This window comes from Dipodomys ordii, unplaced genomic scaffold (genome assembly GCF_000151885.1).
Source record: "Dipodomys ordii isolate 6190 unplaced genomic scaffold, Dord_2.0 Scaffold147, whole genome shotgun sequence".
NCBI lineage: Eukaryota > Metazoa > Chordata > Mammalia > Rodentia > Heteromyidae > Dipodomys > Dipodomys ordii.
The window spans coordinates 1,715,401-1,724,844 of NW_012267363.1; the positions used below are offsets into that span (position 1 = coordinate 1,715,401).

Consider the following 9,444-nt stretch of genomic DNA (forward strand, 5'->3'; position numbering starts at 1 on the left):
AAGCCGGAAGTGGCACTGTGGCTCAAGTGGTAGAGCGCTAGCCTTGAGCTGAAGAGCTGAGGGACAGCGCCCAGGCCCAGAGTTCAGGCCCCACGACCGGGCTCCCCACCCCCCCCAAAAAAAAATAGCTCAGGGACTGTTGCTCTGCCCTAAGTTAAAGCCCCAGGACCAGCCTACACACAAAAAAAAGTAAAATTCTATATCCATTTAACAAGTGACCTTTTTTCTTTTCCTCTGTGGCTCCTGGCAACTACCATGCTACTTTCTAAAGGTTTAACTGTCTCAGATATCTGGCTTAACAGGGGTCCCGTAGAGTTGTATTTGTGTGATTGGAATAATCTACCTATAGCATCGCTCTTCAAGTTTCATGAGAACATGTTTGTAGCATGATATGATTTCAAAGCTGAGTAATTTTCCTCTGTGTATGCATCCCATCTTTCTTTATCCATCATCTGCTGATGTAGTTAGGTGTTGTGACTCTTCACAATTGTGAATAATGCTGCAATGAACATAGGTATACAACTATCCCTTTGAGCTTGTATTTTCAATTTTTAGAATTGCTGATTCTTCTTTTTTTTTTTTTGTACCTTGTGGAGCTTGAACTCAGAGCCTGGGTGCTGTCCCTGAGCTCTTTTGCTCAAGGTTAGTGCTCTACCACTTTGAGCCACATCTCCACTTCCAGTTTTTGAGTGGTTAATTGGACATAAGAGCCTCATGGACTTTCCTGCCTTGGCTGGCTTTGAACCACAATCCTTAGATCTCAGTCTCCTGAGTAGCTAGGATTACAGGCATGAGCCACCAGCACCAGGCTCTAATTTTTTTTTGAAGGACATTCACGCATTTTCCATTTTCCACTGTTTTATATTACCACCAATAATGCATGAATGTTTCAGTGTTTCTACATGTTGGTCAACACTTGTTATTATCTTATTTTTGTTTGTTGTGGTCTTTGCTAGTATTGGATTTGAACTCTTGCTCAGATTGCTTGCTCCACTGGTACTCTACCACTTGAGCCACACCTGTCTATGTGGAATCTTTATAGAGTTTTCTACTTACAAAATCATATGTCAGGCACTGTGGTTCACACCTGTTATATTAGCTACTCTGGAGGCTGAGAGCTGAGGACTGCAGTTCAAAGCCAGCCTGGACAGAAAAGTCTGTGAGACTCTTATCGCCAATTAACCACCAGAAAACTGGAAGTAGTGCTGTGGTTCAAAGTGCTAGAGTGCTAGCCTTGGACGAAAATAGCTTAGAGCTCAAGTTCTGAGTTCAAAGTTCCACTGCTGACAGAAAAAAAAATCTAGAAGTGGAGCTGTGGCTTAAGTGGAAGAGCACCTGCCTTGGGCATAAAAGCTAAGGTACAGTGCCTATGCCCTGAGTTCAAACCCCAGTACCAGCACATTTTAAACAAACAAACAACATCTTAATACTCTCACTACCACCAGTCCCTCTTCCTACCACTCCCAGCGCCCAGCACAATGGCTCTTCCATACTCCTCTGCTCACTGCCCACTCCCTCCCTCCTCCTTCCTCTCCTCACTGCACATCCTCATTGCTCCCACACACCTGGGACTCTTGGGTGAAGACTACCCTAGCTCCGGGTATTCCCATTCCAAAAGAATTGTTTTCCCCCCAGAAAACAAAACTTGAATGTCCCATCCCCACAGCTGCTTTTAGAGACCGAGCGCCTTGTACATGTCTATTCGCCTACCTGTGGTGGAACCAAAGGGCCTGGACGTTGGGCTGAGCGGGAACGGGTAAGAAAGTGAAGGCAAACCTAAGCACCTATTCACGGTGGTCCCGGATGTAAAATTCCATCTAGCATTGGACTGGTTTCATCCAAATCTTACTTACTTTGATGGGCATGGAGCCCTCCAGTAGCAGAGCTAATTGAGCACACCAAAGTCTCTGCATTGTGACAGACAGCCCTGAAAGCTGCCCACACTGTCTTCAGAGGGTTTGCCCAAAATCTTACCTACTGATGACACAGCCCAAAGACCAAAGATTCTCTTCCTTGTCCCTCCCTGGAGAGTCCCAGCAAGACAGACCGCCCAGGTCTGGGCCCACCAGACACTGTGCCTAGAGTGGACATAGCCCCTACATTCATCACCTCTTCTGGGCAGTGACAGCCTTATGCTGACCCTAAGGGCCTTAGACAAACCCCTTTGTCTTTGGACCTTAATTTCCTCTTCTGTTCAATGGGCTAGTGTGTACCTTACCTACTTCAGGGAGCAACTAAGAGGATAAGGGCTGGCATCACAGCCCTGCTCAGAGGCACAGTGTTGGCTAAGCACATACAAAGTTCTGGCCTCCATCACCAGCCCTGCCAAAGAAAAATATTATAAGAAAACATAGTAGAGCCAGGCGCTGGTGACTCATGCCCGTTATCCTAGCTACTCAGGAGGCTGAGATCTGAGGATGATAGTTTAAAGCCAGCCCAGGGAAGGAAAGTCCATGAGACTCTTATCTCCAATTAACCATCAAAAAGCCAGAAATGGAGCTGTAGCTCAAGTGGTTGAGTGCTAGTTTTGAGTTAAAAAAAAAAGTTAAAGATTAACATCTAGGCTCTGAGTTCAAGCCCCAGGACCAGCAAAATAAAGTGGAAGTAGTAGGAAGTAGTTGTGGAAATAGTTTCCAACAAGGAAATTTGGCCTGTTCCTGCCAAGAAGTTGCTGTGTGTCCCCAGGTAAATCCCTTACCTTCTCTATAAATGAAAAGAGGACATTAGATCATTTCTAAGTCCCTTCCAGCTCCTCTGCTGTGTGCTCCTGTAGTAGATATGGAAGCCCCAAAGTAGTTTCTCTTTGGGGAAAAGACAGCCACAGTGAACTGCAAAAGTGCTATTTGAATACTAGTCACATAGCTTTCCATCTGTTCTTAGGAAATTCATGCAAAATGGTGGTGTGGAGTTGGGAACGGGGATACTGGCCTCCAAAGAGGCACATTCCCCTAGGTTTGTCTGGGCTTCCCTGAAGCTTGGATAAGTCTGTCTGCTAACTTCACAAAGGTCTGCCAAGTCTCACAGCTACTTGTGAAATACTTTGTCTCGTGGTGTGAATGCTCACCTGGAAACCACCTTTGCCAGCATTACCCTGCTTCATCTGAGGATGGGGCAGGGCCTGGGTGGGCAGCTCCTTCCCTCCTTCCCTATCTCTCTCCCTCTGTCCCTTCCTCCCCTTTCTCTCTCCCTCTCCCTTTCCTTCTGTCTCTCCCTCTCCCTTCCCCCTCTCCCTCCCTCTCTCCTTCCTTCCTCTTTCTTTTTTCCTTTCTTTCCTTCCTTTCTCTTTCTTTCTTCCTGTGTTGGTTGTGGGGCTTGAACTCAGGGCCTAGGCAGAATTTTTTTGCTAGTGCTCTGCCATTGATCCACAGATCCACTTCTAGCTTTTTTGCTGGTTAATGGAAATATGAGTCTCAGAACTTTCATGCCCAGATTGGCTTTGAACCATGATCCTCAGATCTCAGCCTCCAGAGTGGCTAGGATTCTGGAAGGTTGGTTCTTCCTTTTCTGTAACTTCTTGTGAGAAGATCCAAAGGCCAGAGAGAGAAGTTAAGTAACCTTCTCAAAATCTCCAGCTAGGAGATTCAGGATTTAAAGCTCCTTGAAGTGTTCCACCAACTCCCCCATATCTGGGCTGAAGTGTACCTGGCAACCTTTGAGCCTGAGATGGGAGGAGGCGGTAGAACCAGACACCCCACAGCGTCCCAGGGCTGAGTAGGTGTGTGGGTGTATGGAGAGGGGTCCTGGCCTCACTCTGCACCCCCACCCCCTCCGGCACGCTCCGGAAAGTCAGTCTATCCGCTGAGCTGCGTGACCCCCCCCCCCCCGGGCCCAAAGCCAGGAGCGGGGTGTGGCGCTGGCAGCTGCAGAGCCTGGGGGACTCCTGGGGGACACCGCCCCCCCCAGCCCAGGCCTTGAGCTGTGTGTCCTTCCCCTTCAACCCACGCTCCGGCTTCCGGAGGGGCCTTGGGCCTCTCTGCTTTCTCCAGCCGGAGCCAGAGGCCACGGAGCAGGCGGCCCGCACCGGGGCGGCACCTCGCCCCTCCCCTGACCCATGAGCCCAGCGCGGCCACCAGGCTGGGGGGCCTGGATGCCCCTACTCCCGTACTCTGAGACCTCGGCTCTGCCCCCTGGGGTACCCCGGACGCCAGCTGTGCCCCTGCTTCCAGCCCCAACCCCCAGGCAGAGGTGGTGAGCCCCCCCCCCAATGCCTGCACCCACTCTGGCCCCTCTCGAGGTCCTGGGGGGCTCGGCGCGGGGGTGGGCCCGGAGCAACCCAAGTACAAAGGGGTTGGATGGACACCAGGAGACGGAAGTGCTGGGTAGGGAACCGGCCAGGCGCAGAGTTCCAAGGGAATGAGTCGCTGGGTTAGTGTGGGGTCCCCAGTCCCCTCGGCAATTTTGGCTGCACAGCCATATTGAGAGTGTGGGCGGCTCTCCTGCCTTGGGCATACCCGGGCCACATCCTGCCGGCTGCCCTCCAGGTGTGCTGAGACCCAGCCGCGAATAGGGTCCTCTACCTCCAGTTAACCACCAAAAAGCCAGAAGTGGAGGTGGCTCAAGGGGTAAAGTACCATCCTTGAGCAAAAACGTCAATGGAGAGGGAGAGGCCCTGAGGTAAAGCCCCAATACACACACACACACACACACACACACACACACACACAGTACAACCACTTGCTTGTGGAATTCCAGGCCTTTCATTCCACACAGGACTTCACAGTTTATATTGAGCTGCCTGAGTTTGATTCCTGCTTCCACCACCCACTGGCTGGATGAACACAGACAACTCTGTGCTGTTTTCTAGTCTATAGATTGGGTGATTGAAATGGTGGCAAATACATGTCAGGTGCTTGCTTGGTAGAGTGCCTGGCACAGAGCATGATCCCTGCCCTGAGAGCAGTAATGGCTGAGCTGTGTCTAATAGGAGCTTCCTTGTGGGTGAGCCAGAGACTTGGCCCTGGGTACAGACTAAGCCTGTATATTCAGAGCCAGGACTAGATTGGCAACTGTGAGCAGCTACCCAGACTGCTGGTCCTGACCAGCTTCTTGCCAGCCTGCATCCCATAGGAACCTTTGAGTAGTCAGTGGGGTCTTAGGACAGCAGTGGATAAACTGGACTGTGTAGAAGTTATGGGGAATGGTTGTTAAAATATCCTACTGAGGGTTAGGTATGTAATTTAGTGGTAGATTGCTTGCCTTGCATGGGTGAAGCCCTGGGTTTGAATCCTCAGTACCACATAAACAGAAAAGGCCAAAAGTGGTGTTGCAGTTTAAGTGGTAGAGTGCCAGCCTTGAGCAAAAGCAGCTCAGGGACAGTGCCAAGGCCTTGAGTTCAAGTCCCAGGACTGCCAAAAAAAATCCTACTGAACTGCAACCCTGTCCTCACCCCAGTTTTGAAGTAAGTGGTCTGGGAGGATACCCTGGAATTTGTACTTCTTTTCTGTCTTTTTGTGCCCATACTGGGGCTTGAACTCAAATCCTGGGCACTCGCAGTTCCCTTAGCTTTTTATGTTCAAGGCTATTACTGGACCACTTAAGCTGCACTCTTTCCTGCTCTTCTGGTGGTTAATTGGTGATAAAAGTCTCATAGACTTTCCTGCCTGATCTGGCTTCAAACTGTGATCCTCAGATTTTAACCTCCTAAATAGCTAGGATTACAGGTGTGAGTCACGGGCCTGGTTGAGGTTTGCATTTCTAAGCAGTGAAGCTGGAGATACTGGGCCATGGGCCTCTCTTTGACAATTTGTCTTGGTGCAGAGAACCCATAGGCTGCAAGCTACTAAAGTCATGCTAGGAGGTAGGCTGGGCAGAAGTCTTCAATCAGCCAGTTCCATGTGCTTTGGGGATGAAAATGTTGGGGGTGGGGGAAAGGGAAGTATCTGAGGTTGAGAGCACCCAAATCTCTCCGTTTCAGACACGGTGAAGAAACGCAAGGGACACAGTAATTTGTTCTCTATCTTCTTTAACAATGAGAGGCTGGGAAAGGCTGCATGGTTATTTGAGGATAAAAAGAAAGGAACTGAGCCACTTGGGCTTAACCTCTTATATTTGGGGGTCCTCTCCCTTCTCCCCCCAACCCCCAGACACCCAGGAGATTCGAGGGAAGCAGGAAGGCAGCAGCAAGGCTCGCAAGGAGAGGACAGCCTTCACCAAGGAGCAGCTGAGGGAACTGGAGGCCGAGTTCGCTCACCACAACTACCTCACCCGGCTGCGCAGATATGAGATTGCTGTAAACCTCGACCTCTCTGAGCGGCAGGTGCGGCCCATCCATCGGCCCCTTCCCTGCTTCTCCCTGCCCTTCTTAAGCATTCTTCCCTGGACCTTCATTTTCTTCTTGCTCTGCCCATCCAGTGCTTCCCACCTGTGGAGGTACCTGAGGATTCTCTGGGGAGATTTCCATGATGTCTGGGTTCTATCCCAGGGGACTGTTATCATTGGTTTGGGATGGTTTCAGGACTTCCAGATTTTTCAAAGATCTCCCCAAGTGACTCCTGCATGAAATTGAACTTGGAGCATTGGGTCTGGTTAGTCCCTAAGCTTGAGTGGACACTGAATCCACCTAGGTACCTGTTTAAAACATGAATTCTTGAGATCCAGGGAACAACCTTACAGTAGCAATGAGCAGAACTGAAAATCTGCATTCTAACCAGGTTTCCAGGTGAAGTGGCTGTGTAGCTGTGTCCTGGCATTTTTTTTTTGTGATAGTATTGGCTCTTGAGTGCTGTCTCTTGACTTTTTTGCTCCATGTTGGTTCTCTACTATTTGAGCCACAGCTCCGCTTCCAATTTTTAGGTGGTTAATCAAAGACAAGAGTGTCACAGACTTCCTTGTCCTGGCTGGCTTTGGACCATGATCCTCAGAGCTCAGCCTCCTGAGTAATTAGAATTACAGGTGTGAGCCACTGGCAGCCAGCTTGGATTTTGAATCAGAAGATAGATTCAAAAAGTGGAAGTGTGCTTCATATGGTAGAACATGGGCCTTGAGAGACTCAAAGCCAAATGAGAGTAACAAATCCCTGAGTTGAAGTCCCAGTACCAGCATACACACACACACACACACACACACACACACACATGAAGAAGAAAAACTTAAATCCTTCCTCTGACATTTCCTAGCCCTATGACCTTGGGTCTATAAAAGGGACAGAGTCCTGACCCATGTGTAATATTGAAACTTGGGTGAGTAAACAGATTGGCCAGAGCTGACCAAACTGAAGAGTGCTTTAGAAATGTGCCTAAGGATGAGGCTGGTGGCTCTCTACTATTAGACCCTTGGGTAATGAAGACAGGGTGGGGGTGGGGGTGACGAAAGAGAGGCAAAGACAATGTTGAATGTTGTTTACAGCCTGTTCCCACATGTGCCCCAGCCTTCATCAGTACACACAAGGCAAGACTTCTGGACAGACCTCAATTCCTGAGCTCCTTGGAGTTGACCCCTGCCTAGATTGAGCTCCTTTCTTCCTTCTTCAGGTCAAAGTATGGTTCCAGAACCGAAGGATGAAGTGGAAGCGTGTGAAGGGGGGTCAGCCTGTTTCCCCCCATGGTCAGGACCCTGAAGATGGGGATTCTGCAGCCTCTCCAAGTTCAGAGTAAAATTCTCCCTGGTTGGGGGGGGGGGAATCAACATCAAAAACTAAAGACTGAGCCCCCTCCCCAACTCTCTCCACCCTCGCCCTCTCCTCATCCATCTCATATATATTGCATTAACTCTTGGAGATGAAGCTGCCCAGCGTGCTTGAAGGCCTCACCTGTTCCAGAAAGTGCTTGCTGGCATGGCTCCATCTTAGCTGCCCTTCCCCAGGGTCAAATAGCTACTGGAATGGATGCATCTGGAAACAGTTCTGGGAAGGCTGCTTCTCAGGGTCTCTGACCACCACCTACATCAGTCCTGACATCTTCTTCCTCCAGACAGGCTATCTCCAGGACTGACACCACCTGGCCTGGGGCCTAGGGTGGGGGGAAAAAACCTGGGAAACCAGCCAGTAACTCATAAAAGTGAACCCTCCAAAAGAAAGGAACTGAAGGAGACACCCACACACATAGGCCCACTTCCCTACTCTTCCTCTCTGAAGGCTGCATCCATGACTTAAGGACCATTCTGGATCAGAAAACTTCCAGAGAAACCAGCATCCAGAGAGTTAAAGACAGCACAACTCAGGCTGTACACCAGAAACCCGTGCCTGTCTCCAAATGTGTTAGGTATTGCAGAGACAAGTTTATGAGCACTGGCTGGGAGAAAACATGAACCATAGCCTGGTGTGGGACCCCATGTCCCCCCATAGGGGTAGGTTCCTACTGACTTGACTGAATGGCTCAAGACAAAGTCAGATCTGCACCAGCTGCTTCAGCTCTGTGGAGGGCCCCGCTGGGACTGTTGAGCAGAAGTTCCAGCAAATGGGGAAGCTCTTTCTTTCCAATCCACTATTTCCCGTTGGAAAAATTGCTCCAGGGACTCACAGCAAGGAGTCAATGGCAAGAAACCGGTCCCTTGTGCAGGGATGGACAGCAAATTTGGAGGCTGTTGGGTAAGAACTTAGAGCTGTGGAATCCTGGTGAGGAAGGTTCACCAACTTCCGTGTCCTGTGATGTCCTAGGGACAGGAAAGCTCTCCTTTTTCCTCCAGTGGATGTATCCTTGTTCCTCCTGTGTGCTCCAGAAATGAAGCTGTGGGCACATATGTGTGTGCTGCTCAGATCTCAGCCTCTTCTAGGACTGGTGGCCAAATAGTCTTGGAAAACTGAAGCCTTAAAAGAGACCGCTGCCTGGCCTCTGGGCTCAGTGCTTAATCTCCCAATCCCAGCCCGTGTTGCAGAGGGAGGTCAGGAAGAGTTTGGATTGCTTGCACTTAGATTTAATTGTAAAGTGTGTAAAAAGTCTCCACTTCCCCACTCTCTGAAAGGACAAAAGCCATGCAAAATAATTGCCAAATGAGATGGCTGGTTAGTGTGTATAGATTTTTTTTCTAAAACACTTCATATATTTCCCTAAGATTACATCAAGATAACTATGCAAGGTCAATTCACTTTGTAAAAACTCTTAAAGAAATAAAGTCAATTAAAAAATTTTTTAAAAAGCAAAGCTCCCAGACCCTTTTGTTTACAGAATGCAGAAGCACAGTTTCATCTGGTCTTCTTATCCTCATGTGATAATTACCCAGATAGAGTCTAGATGCAATAAGGGAGAAGGAAATAAATGGTGGAAACCAAGCTTTCCTCCTTTAGGTTCTTCCAAAGATGGATATAATGTAATAATTAATGGCAAGAAAAAAATCTGGGTGCTGGTAGGTCACACTTGTGCTCCTTGCTTCTCACGAGGCTGAGATCTAAGGATCACAATTCAAAGCCAGCCCAGGCAGACAAATCTGTGATAATCTCCAATAAGACAGTAAAAAGCCAGAAGTAGAGCTATGGTTCAAATGGTAGAACACTGGCCTTGAGTTAAAAAG

General features: G+C 49.1%; 1 protein-coding gene across 2 annotated transcripts in view; it reads left to right on the forward strand.

Annotated features, from left to right (window-relative positions):
- Meox1 (mesenchyme homeobox 1) overlaps positions 1 to 7,592 on the forward strand; it is a 12,935-nt gene extending 5,343 nt beyond the window's left edge. The window contains exons 2-3 of one of the 2 annotated variants that reach the window (XM_013031985.1): positions 6,084 to 6,256; positions 7,470 to 7,592. In XM_013031985.1, coding sequence (XP_012887439.1) covers positions 6,084 to 6,256; positions 7,470 to 7,592 — 296 coding nt within the window. The remainder of the gene's footprint in view (positions 1 to 6,083; positions 6,257 to 7,469) is intronic. The other variant, XM_013031986.1, reaches the window with a different exon arrangement.
- Positions 7,593 to 9,444: the final 1,852 nt, after the last annotated feature.